This window comes from Oreochromis niloticus, linkage group LG3 (assembly GCF_001858045.2).
Source record: "Oreochromis niloticus isolate F11D_XX linkage group LG3, O_niloticus_UMD_NMBU, whole genome shotgun sequence".
In the NCBI taxonomy this organism is placed as follows: Eukaryota; Metazoa; Chordata; class Actinopteri; order Cichliformes; family Cichlidae; genus Oreochromis; species Oreochromis niloticus.
In genome coordinates this window covers 61,391,962-61,412,399 of record NC_031967.2, presented here as the reverse complement: position 1 = coordinate 61,412,399, position 20,438 = coordinate 61,391,962, and the positions used below count along the sequence as shown (strand labels likewise).

The 20,438-nt window shown below is 40.1% G+C and overlaps 2 protein-coding genes and 1 long non-coding RNA gene across 8 annotated transcripts in view; 2 read left to right on the top strand and 1 right to left on the bottom strand.

The window, feature by feature from the left end:
- LOC100703578 (nuclear factor 7, ovary) overlaps positions 1 to 20,438 on the bottom strand; it is a 972,198-nt gene that overhangs the window by 343,374 nt on the left and 608,386 nt on the right. The window lies entirely within an intron of this gene.
- LOC100708849 (scavenger receptor cysteine-rich type 1 protein M130) overlaps positions 1 to 20,438 on the top strand; it is a 284,144-nt gene that overhangs the window by 248,613 nt on the left and 15,093 nt on the right. Inside the window, exons 7-8 of one of the 2 annotated variants that reach the window (XM_025905759.1) lie at positions 19,757 to 20,080; positions 20,159 to 20,437. In XM_025905759.1, coding sequence (XP_025761544.1) covers positions 19,757 to 20,080; positions 20,159 to 20,437 — 603 coding nt within the window. The remainder of the gene's footprint in view (positions 1 to 19,756; positions 20,081 to 20,158; position 20,438) is intronic. The other variant, XM_025905760.1, reaches the window with a different exon arrangement.
- Positions 7,083 to 7,823, top strand: LOC112846368 (uncharacterized). Its single transcript, XR_003219306.1, has 3 exons — positions 7,083 to 7,125; positions 7,389 to 7,483; positions 7,628 to 7,823. It is a non-coding gene; the product is annotated as an uncharacterized LOC112846368 (long non-coding RNA).

Genomic DNA, 20,438 nt, shown 5'->3' with positions numbered 1-20,438 from the left:
CAGTCAGTCTCAGCCAGCTTCCCCCGTAACACTGTTCTTCATTGAGGTTACATGAATATGCATAAGGTCATTAACATATGACGTCTTACATAGGTATACATGTGAACAAAGAGTACCTTGTCTGTGTGTCCTGTAGTTATGTGTGTGTGTGTGTGTGTGGGGGGGGGGGGGGGGGGGGGGGTGTCAAGATGTGACCCTGTGAAGACTCCCCAGACCTGCTGGTGCCAGGAGTCCAGCGGTCCACCTAAATAAAAGGCACTTATACTTAAACAGATACAGAGTAGGTGTCCTCCTATAGTATAAATCAGAAAGAGAAGGTATGACCTCTCTCATGACCTTAATATGCATGTGGCACACAGAGTGTTTGCAGACTGCTAAAGATCAGACATCCTATCAATATGCAATCGATTATAAAACTCTAAGCATATATGAGTATATATTTCTAAGCATAGATGACAATCCACAATATAAACCTAACAACTTACACTAGTAATGTTTCCTCAGTGACAGTCCTATATGTTGGTCCACTAAGGCTTAAGTGTGTGTTATGAGCTGGAGGTAGGTCAGTGGACCATATGTTTTATCATGCATTGAGTTTATTCATCCATTTTTGTGACAATTTTTCCCTAATGATCATTCAATTGATTATTTGATCATTTATTTGATCATTTCTTCTAGCAAAAGAACGTCTTTTAAAAAAACGGACAGCCAAAACAGGATAGTGTCAATATTTTAAAATGTTTAAGTCAGATTAATAGAAAGGTTAATGACGGGTAACTTACCTGAAAGCCTCTGTTATTATCTGGTAACTGAAGCTGACTTTTAAGCAAAACTTTGTTTGATATCTTCATATATTTTACTGTCAAATGAGGACACATGAAGGGAGCGGATTCCAGTAGAATTTATGGTAACATACATTGAATATGAGTTAGTGTGTGAGGAGAAATAATACATGTAATGAAAGGTATCTAAGCAATTTGTTTGTTTATGTTCTAAGGTTGTGTAGAATACTGTATATGTCAGCTTTGATATCCTATGTGAGTGAGCCAGTGTTTAACTTTATATGATATATTGACCTACAGTCAAAGGCATTTAGATAAAACTTATGATTTAAGACTTTTCCTGACAAGTAAACCAACATGTAATTTTGGAAGTGTAGTCAGAGCCAAAACCAAATATCATGGTACTTTTGGTTATGTGACCATACAAAAAACGGCCAGTATTTGTATAGCGCTTTACCTATGGAAACATACATTTTGCAAATGAAATGCCCAGGACTTAGAGAAACATAGACAAGGTTACCAAAATCATCTGCTTCTGTACCAGTGGCCAAAACCCTTACTTTCCACTTTCTCCATGTAAAGTTTGGCCACGATGGGTGACACTGGGGAGCCCATGGCACATCAATGTTTTTGTCTGTAGAAACTCTCCAATGAATCTTCTTCAGTTGTGAGACCAAACAAACTTCTTGGATGAGAGCTGAAATGTCTTCAAGAATCTCACAGAAGTCCACATGCTTTTCTTTCCAAGCTCGTTAGAGATATAGTGAGTGAACAAAATATAACAAATGATTTTCAAAATTATAATTTTTATATATGACATGTTGACAAGTATTTCTGAGATATTGACCAACAATTGTATGCATTTCATTGATATAAAGACTAAAAAACACTCAACATGTACTTCTGGATGTGGTGCAACTGCCACAACTGAATATGGTGGTATTTGTGTTCAAGTGAGCTGTTTCTATAAAAACATAAATCCTGTAAATGATGTGCTAAAGGCTTAAATAAACATAAGCAAGGTTACACAAAGGGAATTGTATTTTTGTCTAATGATGGTTTAATTGATTATTTGATCATTTCTTCTTGCAAATGCCTTGAACGTGTTCAGATCAGACCGTCGGTTCCTAAGATCCTTGACTGTGAAGAAAGCAATAAATAAATAAATAAATAAATAAAAGTAAATGCTGTAAAGCTGAAGCTGTCTGCTGAAAACAGCTGAAGAAGCTGAAGTTAGTATTCGAAAAGTATTTGAACTTTTAATCATTTTGCAGAAGCATAACAACTTTGCAAAAATGTAAAAACTTAGCTGAAATGCAACTTGTCAGAAATATTGTAACTTAGCAGAAATAGCATAATATAACAGAAGTATTGTAATTGTCAGCTGAAATGTTAATATTTAGCACAAACATAACAACTTGAAAGAAGTATAATTTAGTATACAATAGTGTAACAGTATAACATTGTAACAGAAATACTATAATTTAGCAGAAAGGTAATAACCTAAGCAAAAATATAATAATTTAGCACAAAAGTAACAACTTTGGAAAACAGTGTGACCTAGCAGAAACATAATACTACTATATCACAAATACTACTAGCAAGAAATATTATAATCTAATTAAAAATGTCATAACTTAGTAGACATTGATGACAGTTATGACACAAACTGGAAAAAAAAAAACAGAACAAGCTGAAGTTACCTCAAAACTACTTGTTGCTTAACTGTAAAAATTGGCAGAAAAACTATACCAACACATTTATTTTCTAAAAAAAAACAACAACAAAAAAAGGATAAAAAAAACCCCCAAAACAACACATCATGAATTTGATGCACCTTACTCAATGCAATTGGGATATGCATTTCTCATAAGTTGATTGGAACCATGATTCCAAGTGTGTTTCCAGTGTTCTGACACCCACGTCTGAACACTGGGACAAAATGTTCTCACAGTAATCCCCCACTACCCTGAATGGAATGGTAGATTTATCACCACACACTATTCACTTAGAAGATTGCACGTCTAATGATACATGTGGAGCGAGCAATTAGAAGCATCAAGGCGAATAAAATATTTGACACCATTATCCCTCTGACCGGTGCTGGCAGTGCACACGTCTGCTTCCTAAGCATTATCAAAACAAACCCCTGGTTAAAGCTTTGGCTAAGAATTTCACTGTCAGTGAAGTTGCACAGTTCACTTGCACAGATTGCTCATCTAGTCGAGTGACCAACATACTTGGCATCTTTAAATAACCTGTTACTTTTTAAGACCACACAGTAAAAGTCAAATTCTTTGTAAGAGAGAAGTGCCTCAACGTGTGAACGTGAAAGTAACACCAGTCCATGCTCTCTCTGATGCTGCTGTTAACTTTGTATCAACATAGTCGGTACGAGTGACTTTAACAGAGAGACAGGGTACCATGCTGCAGTTGAAGGTATCTGCAGTGAACATAATTTCTCACATAATGCCACTTTATCTCAATCAGTCCAAACGGTGGCTGTGCAGAAGGATCAAAGATCAGCCTATCTGGTGAGGCACCAAGCCAGGGAGCGTCAGGGTGGACAACAAGGCCATGAAGCCTGTATTTAAAGTTCTTCAATTTGCAGTTTTCTCCAACTGCGTTAAACTCTATGTCTGTCCCTGTGCTCATGTCTGCAGTCTGTCTCGTTGAGGATTCTCTCTGCACAGTTTGACCCGTCACATAACAAACCTCTGAAACATGAAGATGTGATCCTTGGCCTATGGAGATGATGCCACTCCTGGTCCTGGTTCTCCTGTTGCTGTCTCAATCTTATTTGCCATGTCCTCTGTGACCATTAAGCTTTTCAAGGTGTAAGAGTTCATCCTCACTGCAGACATGCACACACTCTGTGGTAGTGGTGGGTAAAGAGGAGGATCTTGGTAAATGTTTACAGATTTTGTGGGTAATTTGGGCTGCTGGTAAGAGAGCACACTCACCGATCTCATCACTGATGCCCATGGTTGCTGTTAGAGGTCAAACTGTTACATCAAAAATCTTTGCATGATTTTCCAGTGTTTAGCAAGGAGATGTGAAGTGGGTCACCAGCCAAGTCCTTGTACAGTGTATTTCTGTAAAAGACCTTGCATAATAATATGAGAGTAAAACGAGGCTGTCACGGCTGCTGCGTGTGGAGAAGGAGGACTCGAATGCAGCACTTACTTGAGAAGCAGGGTGATTTATTACAGAAGACAGAACACAAAGTGGGGAAGGCAAAACAGAGCTGAGGATAAACTAAACTGGGAAAACTAAACTATAGAATGGCAAACCTGAAACACGAGAGGAGAACTGCAGGGAGAGCACATAGTGGAGACACAGAGAGGTTCACGGAGCAACGCAGAAACACAGGGTAATACAGAGGATGAACACAGACGACGCGACAAGGAACACAGGCAGACACACATTATAAATACACAGAGGGAGACTGGGAAATCACACACAGGTGGGAGACACAGCTGGACCTGATTAGCCTGACGAGACAGGGGAACACTAACACCAGGGACCAACAGAGGGAGTACCAACCCAGAAACCCAGCATTCAAACCCCAAAACACAAACAATAATGATAATAATAATAATAACAACAATAAACTCAAAACACTGGGTCAACGACCCAGGACCATGACAGTACCCCCCCTCAAGGGCTGGCTCCCGACAGCCCCAAAAAACACCACCAGACCCAGGAGGGCGGTGGGGGGTCCAGGACGGAGGGTCCAGGACCAAAATGGAGGCCCCAGAGTCCCAAACAAAATGTCCATAACCAGTGTTGGGGAGTAACGGAATACATGTACCGCCGTTACGTATTTAGAATACAAAATATGAGTAACTGTATTCCGTTACAGTTACCGTTTAAAAAGGTGGTATTCAGAATACAGTTACTTTGTTGAAATAAATGGATTACACGGCGGTACTTCCCTGTTTCATAATGTCGCGGGTCAGGATTATTTGGGTTTGTTTGACAGCTGTGTTCTGCTGTTCCAGGCGGCAGCGTTACGGTTTCCATGGTTACAGGGTGACGCGCTCTCTCTCTGCGTGTTTCCTGGGTGAGAGAGCGCTTTTTTGTTGTTGTTGTTGTGCTAAGCTAAAAGGCAGAATGCTACAGGCATACAGGGAGAATGGACTGCCATACACGTTATGTGTCTGTGAGCGAGGGAGGGAGAGAAAGGAAAAGTCCGAGCTGTCACGGAGCAAAAACGGGAGCTGGAAGCATGTAAATATAATAATAACCACAGCAGCCAAGAAGAGTGCCTGACGAGCCCATTTGTAAGTAAGCTATTAAGACTCAACTGTACACTGTGTTCGTGTTTTCCTCCGGAAAAAATAAGTTCCGTTGGAGCAGCCTTTCAACGCCTCTCTCTGTCTTCCGCAAGCAAAGTTGACCCACACAACAAAGTAAAGCTAGTTTTCGGCTACCAGCCCGACACGGAACCCGACGTATTAGCCAGAGGTCCCTTTACTACGGTTCGGAGCCGCGGACCTTCAGTATCAGTAATAAATCACAGCAATAGTACATTCACGTAGTTGTAAACAGCATGATAATATATTAAGTAATCCAAAGTATTCAGAATACGTTACTCTCATTGAGTAACGTAACGGAATACGTTACAGAATACATTTTGGGGCATGTATTCAGTATTAAGTAGTGGAATACATTTTAAAAGTAACCTTCCCAACACTGTCCATAACATACATAGGGGAGCAGCGGCCGGCCTGGGGGCCGATAGCACAGAAGGCCAGGATGAGACAGTTCGGGAGGCTGGCTGTGAAGAAGGCAGTGGTAGCGCGCAAACAGTTCAGGAGGCCGTCCACGCGGAAGGCGGTGGCGGCAACAGAAGTCCGGAGGCCGGCCATGCGGGAGGCAGAAGCAGCGACAACCCCGTTCAGGAGGGCGTCCACGATAGCGATGGTGATCAGCCAGCTGCCTAGAAAATAGCCGGAGGTGTTGAGGCGCCAAACACGGACCGGATGGTGGCGTGCCAGCAGCAGAACCAGGCAAGGATGAGGAGAAGGATGAGGCTGAAGCTGCTGCTGAAGCCGGACCAGGCGGGGCTGGAGCTGATGCAGAGGCCGGGCCAGGCGAAGCTGAAACTGATGCAGCAGGCGATGATGAGGATGTTGAGGCTGCTGCTGCGGGCGAGGATGATGAAGCTGCTGCTGCAGCTGCTTTCAAACCTGTTTGAAATCCTCACAACCGTTGTGAGGGTGTCACCGCAGCTGCTCACACTGCGCACGCGCAAACACATGAATGTCGGTGAAAAAGCGTGTGATCTGGACACAAGCGATGGAGGCACAACTTGTAGAACTTTGGAAAGCTCATCCAAGCCTTTTCGATGTGGCCTCACAAAATTATCACGACCACAACAACTGTGAAAATAGTTGGATTTACACTGCTGCAATTTAGCAGAGCAAAGTTGATGGTGGTGGTGTGCGTGTCTGTGTGAGTGAAAGACACAGAGGGGGAGCGAGCGAGGGACAGATTTTCTGTTATAACCTTCATTTTATGGACGCACACTGTGAGCACACAGGTCGCATCAGAGCAACGAAATGTATAGTGTGAGACCCTGCATCGTGACCTACGAACTTATAACCCCTTCGAGTCAATCGTGCAGTTTGAGCAGAAGCTGAATAACATGACTGAAAAAATACACAGTGTATGCCCAGCATTACCTTTGTTTGAATGACGGCATATTCACAACGTGGAGTCTAAAAATAGCCAAATCTTGTACCCAACCATTGGTGAATTGGATGTGCGCCTCCAGACATTCATAACTGCGAAACTGGTTCGCCGTGTATGCACTGACTCCACGGGTACTACAATATATCAGGTAGTGATGTGTCGCGAGCGAGTGAAACGGCTCCCGACTCTTTGAAGTGAATGATGCGAGCCGGCTCCTTATCGGGAGCCGAGGGGTTTTTTTCTTTCTCTCACCCTCTCTCTCGCACGTTTTTTCTGCTTCACTCCTATGGGCTCAAATTGTAGTCATAAATATTTTGTACTTGTAAATCAGTTTTGTATTTGTAAATCGGAATTTGTATGTGTAAAAAGGATTTGTGTGTGCGTAAAAAAGATTTGTATGTGTAAAAAGGATTTGTGTGTGCCTGTGAAACTCTGCACTCAAGTTTCAAGTTACAAGTACGGATTTTGACCCCATTTTTCTACCTTTAAGCTGATTGGTCTAATGTCATGTCAATCACAAATTAAACAATCCAATCAGAGAACAGATGGGTTTGGCTGTTGGGGGGGGGTGTTGCTTATGGTTGCTTTGGAAGGGTAACACAGTTTGAAGATGGAGGACAGCGACGGCGCTTCTGCGGCGCAGGTAAGCTTTAATTTATGGTTTACTGGAACAAACTAATTGTCCACACATACATTTTGTACTTCTATGATCATGTTGACCACATGGATGAGCTTTTATCAGTGTTCATCCTGGCATTTTTTGACAATATACTTTTGCTTCTTTAGAGTGCACTGTTTAGGTAACCTTGTCTTTTATCGACAGTATTCCTGTATCTAGATAGATAGATCAGTGTATATATGTATAAACACTGATCTTTTTTTTCTTTTGCACCACCTTGGGTAAAGTGAAGTGGATGACCTGCATCACACAGCACATGAAGTCAGAGACACACTTCTCAATTTTGCTGCTGATATGAACATCCCAGCCAACAATAAGGAAGGTACTTTTCATACCAAATGTCAGAGTATATTTAAATTTCCAAATTGACTTGCTTACCAGAAAGTGTGCTGGGCCTTAATTTTTTGCCTTACTGGGTTTACAGTGCAAAATGTTATTTTTGCATACAATGTACTTTATCTTTTAGTAGAACAGTGGAAAAAGGCCAGTGATCCCCAAGATGCTGCAGTTTTGTTTAAAAGGCATCTCTTAAAGGAAAAGGAGGAGAACTCCACAATCACAGCTATCATTGACATTCGACAAGATCGAATCCCAGAGCCTAGAGATGATTGCTTTCTACAAAAGACCACAGATTGATTGGGCAGGGCCTTTTTGTTGTTCTTCACAAGGTAATGCTTATGGTGAAGCATGGATTCAGTTAGTTTCTTTTAATGGCTGTTTAACATTCCAACTTGGTAAATGAGAATTTTCCATTAAAGGGTGCTGTAAAGCAGTTTGTAACTTTACTTGTTTTGTTTTTGTTTTTTTCTTTTTTCCCAATTTTAAAATAGCTGACACCAGTGGCGGTCCTAGCCTATTTGGCGCCCTGGGCGAACACTCCCTCTGGCGCCCCCCCCCCCCCCCCCCCCCCCCCCCCACACACACACACACACACATGCATATGAAGACAGAGAAAATATAGTATACAAACGGCTACTAAACAGACATCATAATTCGTCATACAATGAGAACAGGATAAATCAACAATTGACACTGACTAATTACTATTATATTAATATTATATTATTGAATATATTGTTTGGAGTTTAGTCTGTTACTGTAATTATTTTTACCATTTCTTCTTGGAGGAGCTGTAACCCACTTAAGAAAGTATTCTTAATGTTTTAGGATACATGACCTGCCATTATCCAATGACACATCTGCTTACCTGTATCTTTTGCTTGTTTCTCCTTGTAGGAGCCATAATTAAATGTATTGAATTTTAATGATCACTGGGTTTTCATTTGTTTGGTTGCTATGGTGATGTGTAACAGGAGTCACGTGGGTGGTAGCGGTGACATTAAGAGGGCGTTGTTAGTCTGTCTTTCACTGGTTTGATTTTGACAGAGAGCAGGGCTGGGTAGCTGTAGTTTTTGTTGACCGCAGTCAACGAGTTTCCCCTTGTTGCATTAGAGCCTGTGATGTTTTAAGAGTTTGAATCGCGAGCCGATCACATTGCTCTGTAAACTTTTCAAGCATTTTAATAAACAAGCAAGCAATTCCACCTCTCGCATTATTGCTTAAAGTTGACAGCGTGTCAGGCAAATAGGCAGGCTCAGTCCCCGGCTTCTAGCGACTGTGGAAGTCGCTACACTCCTCCTCTTTTCTCTTTTTTTAAACTTTAAAAACGGGTTGTGTGTGAGACTTTAAATCAACAAAATATAAAATATACATTTTAAATTATTATTGATCCCTTTACCCCGAGTCCTAAAGTGTATATTTATTTTCTTACTCTTCTTATATTTATTGTTTGTTTACTTGCACTGCTGTAACTGGAGCCTCGTCGTCTCGTCTCTCTATATACTGTACTGTATGTAGCGGAGATGACAATAAAGTATATATAATATAATATATACAGTGGCCCCTAGAGACACGTACAAACTCCAAAACACATTTCTAGCGTTAACTGAACTTCCAAAACAGAGCTACCTAGATCACTTAAATTACACAATTGAAAGCATATGTGTATTGTTTGTGTATTTATACAAGCACTCATATATATTCAAATAATTAAAAAAAAAAAGTTCATTTACCTGTTACTACCACACACCAGTCGTTGGTACTTGCTGGCTTGTGTAGCCTCTAGGTAACAAAGCTCAACACTGCGCCGAGCATTCTGGAGCACTTCTGTTGTCTTTTGTACATGTTTTGGAATTTTTACGTGCTCCTAAGGCTACGTCCACACGTACTCGGGTATTTTTGAAAACAGAGATTTTCCGTTTTCGTTTTAAAAAATAATCCCATCCACATGTAAATGCAGAAATGAAGGAAAACGCTGCTAGGAGCATGCCAAAGCAACAGGTGCCGATATATTCCTAAATTCCTAAAATTCCTAAAAGATGCACATTCTCTGTCATATGGGCCTGCATGAATAAACTTTCTGAATCCTTTATCATCTGCAACTGAAAATAGTTGTGGATGATTACTATACCTTTTTAATGTGACGTTGTTGTCCCTGGCTCTCTTTCTCTCTCTTGTTCCTGTGCTACTGTGAGTGTAACTACCGCCCCTCCCCCCTCATCCCAGCGCAAAGCACAAGCCTCACATGCGGAGTGAAGCGAAAAAGGGCAAGAGAGAGAGGGTGAGAGAAAGAAAAAAAACCCCACAGTTCGCGATAAGGAGCCGGCTCGCGTCGTTCACGTCAAAGATCCGGCTCTGAGAGCCGTTTCGTTCGCGACCCACACATCACTAGAAGACAATCTGAGGGGCAGTGTGAGGATCTTAGGTGACGAACTGTGCAACAGACAATTCGTTCAGGGAGACAGACTCAAATTGCTCTTAGACAGCTGAGCACATAGGAGGCAGTGGGCTACAAGGCATAAGACCTAATAGATAAAACTTTGCTGGTAAAAAATACCAAAAAGTCATCACATATGCTAGGTACAGGTACAGGTGAAGGTACAGCTCCAACATTATCACCTGGACTTACGAACTGTGGAATACGATTACAAACATTAAAAAGTACCTGTGGCCTGTGACTATTTGTTGACACTAGGTTTGAGGCAAATTGTGTCTTTGCAGTTTTTACAGCCTTTTGGCAGAGAGACAGGTCCTAAAAATCTGTAAAGAAACATTCAGCCTGTCCTTTTTCCATCTCGTCTTTGCAATCACGTTTTAGGGTGCGCTTATGTTTATTCAACCATGGCTATGATAATAGCTTATCGTGCACAGTCCTGAGTGGAGCGATAGTCCAAAATATCAGTACAGGTTGAGTGAAGGATGTCGAAAGCTCCTCAATGCTTTCACAGCTGGAGTTCAATATTTCAGAGTCCACAAAAGCGGCAAAAAGTGTAGACACTTATTAGGCAATATACTCCACTATAATTTCTATTAATTATTGTTATTTAAGTCCAGTTGTTTAAAAATCAATACTTATTTTCCATGACCGACTTCTACATGTTTGTGTAGTAAACATTTGCCATGCTGCTCTTATCTGCATGTTCCTACACAGCTAAATTGTGTGTGTGTGTGTGTGTGTGCGCGAGCGTGCGCTGAGCAGAGGAGGAGGACAGTTAAGAGCATGACTAGTGTGAAGCAACCTCTGTTATCATCGCCATCAGATGACATTTGCCCTCAATACATCAGCCATAAAAATACAGGCTCTGAAATGTACTCTGAATAAAACGTAAGTCTCTGGAGGACGTTTCTACCAGCTGTTGTGCAAAGCTAAATTAACCTTGTTCTATATTAATGCAATAATAAAATAATGTTAGCATATTGCTGCGGAGGTGTGGTCAATGGCTCAGCTGCAGGGGAGGTGGGCCAGTGACAGGGAGGTTGGAGGAACAGGTGAAGGTGATCCAGCTAATAAGGTTTTCCTTCTATTTCAGAATGAGGGTCTGGTTGTTTGGCAGAAATGGTCTGTTATGAATGTAAAAAATTGTGAATATTTCAGCATCGTGGCAGATGAGATGAAGGGTGTTACGAAACAAGAGCAGATTTCATTTGGACTTAGTTCCTTTTATAATTGAACCATCAAGGAGAGTTTTCTCCATTCTGAATCTGCTGGGAGACTGGCTGCAGTGCAACTTGAAAAGACCGTCCACTTATTGAAACGCCATGGTTTACAGAACAAAACTGTAAATTTGGTCATAAAGTGCCACTGACAGTTGGCACAAAGTTGAAATTCTTTGAATAAATCTAAGCATCATCAGCTTAAATGCAAATTTATCTCCAGTACACTCAATGTAACTTCACACTGAGTATGAAAGCACAGCCACTGTGCACCAGTCAAAGACTTTAATTCAGCACATTACTGCAGACTAACCTGTTCATCATGGACAAAACTACCGAATATTTTCATTCAACACAAACTTTGTATAGCAATGTTTTTTGCTGGATGTTTCACAAAATAGAAACGCATAATGTATCAAAGCACATCATATGCAAATCCAATACGTTGTCAACATTTTGTAGTTAAGTGCCCCAGCACACATTTATCAAACTTTGCTAATGAGAAGCAAAAACTGCTCAAAGTGATAACTAAAATGTGCTTTTATGCCTTTTTCAACACATTTGTACGTACATTTACATTTATATTTGTCAAAGTCACACATACAAGGAATAAAAAAGAACTTGTCCCACCTTTAATGTAAGTTATAACATGTACAGTCAATTAAAAAACAAACCAATCTGTAAGGGTAAAAATATAAAAAATAAAAAAGGTGCACTAAGCGAGTTGCGTAAGTGCACACAGCTTGAAACTAATACTTTGTTCACACAGTTTTTGATTTAATCGCAGCATTCAGTCTTGTTGGGTTGTGGTCTAACAGCACAGCACACCTTGACATGGCAATATTTGCCCACTCTTCCTTGCAAAACACTCCAAATCTATCAGATCACAAAGGCATCTCTTCTGCATGGCGTGCTTTTTAAGAAATTTTCTCCCCCCTAAAAGATTTGTTTTGTAATAGAAGTTAATAAGTTACAGCTAACATTAAAGGTGGTAAAAAACATTAAAGGTGGTAAAAGCTTTCAATGACTTTTAACATTACAAAAACCAGGAATTTTGAAGGGGTATGTAACCTTATTGTATTCAGTTTTTTTTTTTTTAAGAATTAATAGTAGTCTGTTTGTAATAAACAAGCCTTTTATAACCTTTGACCCCTCGCATATAGCTTCATCAGCAGATTTGTGAATCGATCAATATGTGGTCTTTTTCCCCCTCCCAGTGTAAATATCAACAGTACACCGAGTTCTTTTGATTCCTCAGAGGCATCCGATGGAAGACAAAACACAGCTCCATTTAACACTTTATTACTTCTAGAAGGGAGATGCGTCCTGCATGACACGCTGCCACAGATCTCAAAAAGGTGGTGCGCCCCTGACAGTTTTATTACAGAAGCTCTCTTATTCTAGTCTAAACAAGTGTCTCAGTAACTTTCCACTAGAGATGGTCCCTCTTATCTACATTTTCCCAGGCAAACATGAGTGAGAGTCTGCAGCGTTCTACTCCCCAAGGACACATGGTCTCATGCCTTTATTTTTCAGGGCTGTGTCCACTTAATACTAAAGTATCTGACTTTATAACACTTATTAATAAAAAAAAGCATAGCATTATTAAGGTACTGCAAATTATTTAATCCCAACACCAGTCAGATCAGCCCAGATATGCAGCTTCTGGCCTGCAGTCTAGTCACAGCAGCAGACTCCTGTATTCAGAGACAAACTGGGAGTGAACTGTATGGGCTCAAAATCTGGTCATAAATATTTTGTACTTGTAAATCAGGATTTGTATGTGTAAAAAGAATTTGTGTGTGTAAAAAAGATTTGTATGTGTAAAAAAGATTTGTGTGTGGACTTAGCCAAAAAAAACCCACTGCAAATTACAAGTACGAATTTTGACCCTATTTTTCTTCCTTTCATCTGATTGGTCAATGTCATGTCAATCACAAATGTTACAATCCAATCAGAGAACAGATGGGTTTGGCTGTCGGAGGGGCACTTTTTTGAACTGCAGGTCTTTGAAGGGAATAAATGCCCTTTTACATGCCAACCCAGCGTTTTCCTTCATCACCACGAAGGAAAACAGTCTGTGGTCGTCCGAGTTTGGTGATTTTTGTGTCACAGGCCTACGTGCTTAATACAGGGACTTCCACAGCCTTTTCAACAGCGTTGCGGACCGCGGGGCGGGGGGGCAGGGTTTTGGAAATGACAGTCTTCACTACAAAGCTTTCTTCGTTATGAATTAGCATACATTTTTATTGAACATTTGAAGAACTAGCAAAATAAACAGAAACTCTTGTAGAGGACATAAAGTCAGAGATAGAAACGACAAGGAGCAGGTGCATCTAGTACAGGTAGAGCTGCTGCAAAAACCCACAGAGCTCAGCAGCCAGCGCAACAAATTCTGGATCCTTTGCCTTTAGTTAGCAGTTAGCATTAGCAGCACATGCTGCGTCCGATGTGAAAGGACCTTTATGCTGCGCACTGTGACTCACAGCAATGGTCCCGAGTCAGCCCTGACTTTGTGTTAAACTAATCCTAAAGTAATAATGGTATTTCTAACCACTGACATACCACAACTTTATCCTTTCAACAGCTGCTGAAAGTTAGCGGACCTAGCTGCTATCGGATATTTATATAGAGATCCTCCAGCTTCAAACTGTATTACCCTTCAAGGACTTGCAGTTCAAAAAAGCGCCCCTCCAACAGCCAAACCCATCTGTTCTCTGATTGGATTGTTACATTTGTGATTGACATGACATTGACCAATCAGATGAAAGGAAGAAAAATAGGGTCAAAATTCGTACTTGTAACTTGCAGGGGTTTTTTTTGGCTAAGTCCACACACAAATCCTTTTACACATACAAATCCTGATTTACAAGTACAAAATATTTATGACCACATTTTGAGCCCATAGAACTGGTCTAAGAGTGGACACCAGTATAAAAACTGTCTGATCCACTGCTCACACTGGAAACATGGCTGACAGGAAAAGGTCAATGTGTCCCCAAGAGTCTGTGAGATGACACCGATTAATCGAAACCAGACAGAGAGGCGTGAAGCTCCGCCTCCTCCTGTGTCAGGTATAAAAGTAAAGTACATGTGATGATCAGAGCAGAGAGCCGTCAACATGGACATGAATCCCCTGCTGCTGCTGATGCTGCTGATGCTGTGGAGCTCAGGTAGGACACTAACATCACCACGACACACACAGACATCATATAAAAGGATCAGTGAAAGAAAAAACTGCACTGTGACACTTCAACAGTTTCAATTTAGAATCGTTCAGACGTCAAAAAACAAAAGTCAGTTTTTAATCTGTTTACAGACACTTTGACTTGCAGCCTCACATGCTTTAAAACTTTATTAACTATTCTACTGCAATCATTTAAGAGCCACAGTTGTCATCTTTCTGCAGAATTACTTTAGTTTGTGGGTTTATTTAACAGGAACCAATAAGAATACGACCCCAAGCTGACACAGCAGCGGTTTAAGTGATTTGAAAGAACAATAAAATACCAATGAAAGTGCAACTGCAGTACCAAACCCTACAAACAGTTCACCACATCTAGTAATAACATTAGCATGCATTCTACAGTCTTTAAACTAGAAGAGTCTGTGCCTTGGAAATGGTTAAACTGGTCATCGTATTCCTGTTTTGTCTTTCTGGTGTATTTTTAAAATCCTGAAGCTGCTTCACTGACATTACTGGGTTACATTTACCTGCTGCTGTCATTCAACATTTAGAGTTTCAAACAGGGAGGTTTCCTGATCTGATCCAAGAAATCCCCCCTGATTGATGCACTGTCGCTGCAGAATGACACTTTACCTGGTGGCCTGCTGCACATAACTTATCAGGGGCTGAGAACATTCTGCTTTGATGCCACTGTGCAAACACAGGGGCGATCAATAACTGTTTGAGTCATTGATCGCCTCATTACTGAATCTCTATTCCAAAAAAGTCCCTAAAAAAGACTTTACAGACTGCTACTACTAGTTATGTTTTTTTTTCTTCTTTAGTCCCATGTGCTTTCATTTAACCGTACTTAATCAGAGTCCCATTAAGCTTTCTCTTCATACTATCTATTCAACGGAGGTTTCTTCCTACCAAGAGGGAGTTTTTCATCCCCACTGTCATCATGTGCTTGTTCATAGGGAATCGTATGATTTAGATTCTTTTTTTTTTTTTTTTTGATATTATTGTACTTTTCCAAGAGGTTTTGAGACAAGGTTAAGAGGCTTTGAGATTTGCAGATGAGGCAGGTGACGCAGCCAAGAGAAAAAAAACACAAAATGATGGTTCTTCTCTCATTTTCTCCTCAGGACTCCAGGCTGAAGTAAAACACGATTCAACAGGTAAACAGAAAAATAAAAAATAGTACCAAAATCAAACTCACTAGCAAATTTCACGAGGAATTTCCCCTCTTTACTGAAACTCTCTGCTTTCTATTCAGAGTTTGTGAGGTTGGTGGGAGGAGCCAGTCGCTGTGCAGGCACACTGGAGCTGAAGCATCAGGGAGAATGGAGACGAGCTACTAGTGGAGATGTAGTGGACTACTTTGAAATGAAGGAAGCAGATGCTTTCTGTCAAGACCTGAACTGTGGCTCTGCTGTTTCTTTACGAAAGAGACAGGTGTCATCCCAATCTTTGTGGCTAGTCATAGTTGGATGTCGACCTTTTGATTATGATTCGCGAAGATGTGTAATGTCATGGAACGCTTCTTCGGTTCTGGAGCTCACCTGTTCAGGTAAGCCAGACTGGTGATATTAGATGATGTCACCAGTCTGTGACATCATCTAATGATTGATAGAGGTTGGTGAAGCAAACAGCAAAGGTTCTGTTTGATAACTACTCCTGTTTCTACATCTTAGCTTGACTTAACTCTTTAGTTTCTTTTCATATTTGTGCATTATTATTTTGAGTTTTTATGTATTTTTGCTTCTTTCTGTTCTGCTTTCTATTGTTTTTAACTTACTTTCTGTACAGCATGTTGGTCCTGTGGTATTTTAAAGTGCTTTATAAATAAAATTGGATTTTCATCATGTAATTAGAACTGTGAGTAAGAAGCATGCTCACTTCATACATGTCCTTAAATATACTCCACAGCGCTTCTTGCAGACAATAACACAACCTGGTAAAAAAAAATAGTTGAAAAGCTACAGTTGTTGTTTGTCTGTGCATGTTAATTCATTTCATTTCATTTCTTTATTTATTCCACACATGGTTCAACAGTTTTTCTTTTCCTACATACAGAACCTCCTTCCCTTAATATGACACTGCACCCATGGGTGGAAAGGAGCAGGAAGAAGAATAAATTCTTGTTAGCACCTGCCCCCTATCTGCAATCCAAATATTATTACAAGAGGGCGCCAATAACCCCCAAAAAACCCTCTAACATGTAACTTTTTGTAACACTGCAAAACTAAACAACAAATCAAAATAATCAGCAATATACAGCATTAAATGGCAATGAGAATTTTTTTTCCTTTTTTTTTCTTCCACGTTTAGCCCAAATTACTTTCATGTTCTTCATATTGATTTATCCTTTTAAATATGTAACACATTTTAAAACGGTGCATGTTTGTACAACTCTTAAGATTATCTTCGAGAGAATTCCATATTCTTATGCCTTTGACTGTCGGACACATTTGCCTTTGTGTGGTCTTAGCAAACTTATGCTTAAAGTCAAACTTCCTTCTACTGTCCCCACTTCCTGAACACAATACAAACAAACTTTGTAACTTAAGAAGTAATGTATTATTTTTTGCCTTGCACATGAATAATAATGTCTGTAATTTCACTAAGTCTTCAAATTTCAACAATTTCGATTTTATAAACAATTTATTTGTATGTTCTCTATATTTAACATTATGAACCATTCGTACCACTTTCTTCTGTAACAAATATAGAGGATGTATATAAGTCGCATATGTATTCCCCCACACCTCAGCACAATAACTGAGATAGGGGAAAATTAATGAGAAATATAAAATACGCATTGCCTTATAATCTAGTATATCTCTGACATTACCCAGAATATAAATATTTTTAACCATCTTTTTTCTAACATGTTCAATATGAGATTTCCATTTTAATTTATCATCCAATACTACCCCCAAAAAACGGAGTTCAGTAACTCTCTCAATCGGAACTCCATCAATGGACAGAATTACTTCATCCTCTTTTACCCGATTTCCAAAAATCATAAATTTCGTTTTTGTCAAGTTCAAAGATATTTTGTTTACATCAAACCATTTTTTAAGTTTTTCCATTTCAGAAACCATTGATTCAGCCAATTCTTTCAATTTATCCCCAGCACAATAAAAATTTGTATCATCTGCAAACAAAACGAAATTTAACATTTTGGACACATCGCAAATATCATTTATATATAAATTAAAAAGTTTTGGTCCCAAAACAGACCCTTGAGGAACCCCACATTCAATTTTCAGTCTTTCAGAGGAATTGCCTAAATAATGCACATACTGGGTCCTATTTTCTAAATAACTACTTAACCAATTTAATGCAATTCCTCTCACCCCATAAGTATTAAGCTTAGAAATCAAAATAGAATGTTGCAGCGTATCAAAAGCTTTTTTTAAGTCAATAAATACTCCTATTGTATATTTATTATTATCTGTTGCACATGAAATATCGTCAGTAGTAGTCATCCGTGCTAATGCCGTTGATCTATTTTTCCGAAATCCATATTGATTTTGACTTAGTGATTGATGTTTTTCAATAAAGCTCTCAAGTCTTTCCACAAACAGTTTTTCCAGTACTTTAGAAAACTGTGACAGAAGTGACACTGGCCTATAATTATTAAAACTATGTTTATCTCCCTTTTTATACAAAGGTATCACTTTTGCCACTTTCATTCTGTCAGGAAATACGCCAGTGTGGAATGAAAGATTGAAAAGATAACAAAGAGGAGTAATTATACAGTCCAATGTCTTTTTAACTATAACCATATCTAAACCATCGCAATCAGTAGATGTCTTATTTTTAGTCTTGTTTAAAATTGCTACAATTTCTTTTTCAGTGATATCAGCTAAAAATATACTTAACTACTCTGCTTTCACCTTTCCAATCATCCTTTTGTTCCAACTTATCATGTTTTCTAATTAGATTCGCCAAATTAGGGCCAATATTTACAAAAAAGGAATTGAATTCATTTACCACTTCATTCATGTCCTTTATAATCTTATTTTCCTTATAAAAATACTTAGGCAAATCTAAGGAAACATTCTTATTACCTAATAGTTCTCTGAAAATATTCCTAATCTCTGGCTCTCTTCCACAGCGTGTCTTTGGCCCTGTCTTCCTCCCTTCACCTCCACCTGGTTGCAGCAGATGGCTGCACCTCCCTGAGTTAAACTGAATTTAAATTCATATCATGCATAAAATTATGGCTGACTTTGCTCTGAGCACTACAGACAACTATTATCCTCCGAGCTCCATCTATTGCTAACCTTTCGTGCTTTAGTGATGGCCTTTCCTGCCCAATGATTTTTTTTCTCTAATTAGCTGCTTGTGTATTTAAATTCCCTTCAATTTAGTTTCAGTTATTTAGCGCCAAATACCTCAAGGCACTTTATATTGTAGGTAAAGACCTTACAATAATACAGAGAAAATGCAAAAAATCTGACAATCAACTATGAGCAAGTGCTTGGTGAGAGAGGGAAAGAGAAACTCCCTGTTAACAAGAAGAACCTCTGATAGAACAGTAGTATCTCATAATTATGTCTTGATGCATGCTTAACCATCCAGGTATGTTAATCTCAATTGCCTTCATCAGTCTCATCCGTCAGCTGAGATTGAAGTCAGTTTGATGAGTGACAAAATTTCTTCCACTGAAAGTGCTACGTCTAAGTGTTGAACTCCATGCCTGGAGGGCCGGTGTCCTGCAGGTTTTAGATGTGTCCTTGATCCAACACTGCTGATTGAAATGGCTAAATCACCTCCTCAACATGTCTTGAAGTTCTCCAGGAGCTTGGTAATGAACTAATCATTTGATTCAGGTCTGTTGACCCAGGGTCATATCTAAAACCTGCAGGACACTGGCCCTCGAGGCCTGGAGTTCGATACCTCTGGTCTAGATGAACAGAATGAACCTTTTGGGGTGTCTCATAATTAAATGCAGATGGGGTGTAAAACACATGGTGAGTAAAAAGGCCACAAGTATGCCCTAGTCTGGATGCAAGTGGTCTTTTGGAGAGTTCTGATAATATAAGGGCCTTAAGACAGGAAAGGCCAGTCATTTACTTAGTTAGCTTTCAGTGTCTCTTCACTACTTTCTGCTCTGCTCATATCTCTGTGTTTCCCTGTCAAGTTTCCATCTTTTGTTCAGATTGGGTAACCTGCTGTATTCTGCTGCTCCTAGTGTCATTAACGCTCAGTGAATGTCTTGGAGTTTGTCTGCATTTGATGACATATATGAGTATGAACTGTGTGTGTCAGTAACATGTGTGTGTTCTGATGTTAATGATGAAATGATGTTGGAGTTGTGCTGAGTAGACTTTGAATCAGTGAAAAGTTGTTTGCTGACCTCTTCTTCTCGTGTCTGCTGTCTCTGATCTCTGTCTGTTGGATCTTCTCTGATCTCCTCAGACTCTGTGAGGCTGCTGAATGGGCCCAGTCTGTGTTCAGGCAGACTGGAGATCAACTACAACCAGTCTAACCAGTCCAAGCAGAGCTGGACCTCCGTGTGTGAAGATCATTTTGACCAACAGGATGCAGAGGTGGTTTGTAGGGAGCTTGGCTGCGGGCCTCCCTCAGCCCTCCAGGGGGCGCTCTATGGAGACGTGGGGGCTCCAGTGTGGAGCAAAGAGTTCCAGTGTGAAGGCCATGAGTCTACTCTCCTGGACTGTAGGAGCTCAAGCTCTACTAGAAACAGCTGCTCACCAGGAAAAGCTGTTGGACTCACCTGCTCAGGTAGAAGAGCAGCTGCAGCTTCGATTTGCTTCAAACTCACTTCATTTTTTTATTTATGACTCTCTGCTTTCTGTTCAGAGCCTATCAGGTTAGTGGGAGGAGCCAGTCGCTGTGCAGGTACACTGGAAGCGAAAATAGGAGAGTGGAGACCAGTGGGGGGATATGATTGGGCCCTGAGGGAAGCAGCTGTTGCCTGTAAACAGCTGGACTGTGGCTCTGCTCTTGCTATAGAACATAGGAAGTCCTCAGACAGACCTGTGTGGAGGATACAAACTGACTTTGTTCGGAGTGGATTTCCTCTGAGGGAGTATGTAATATCAGTAAACTCTTCCTCCACTGTGGATCTCACATGCTCAGG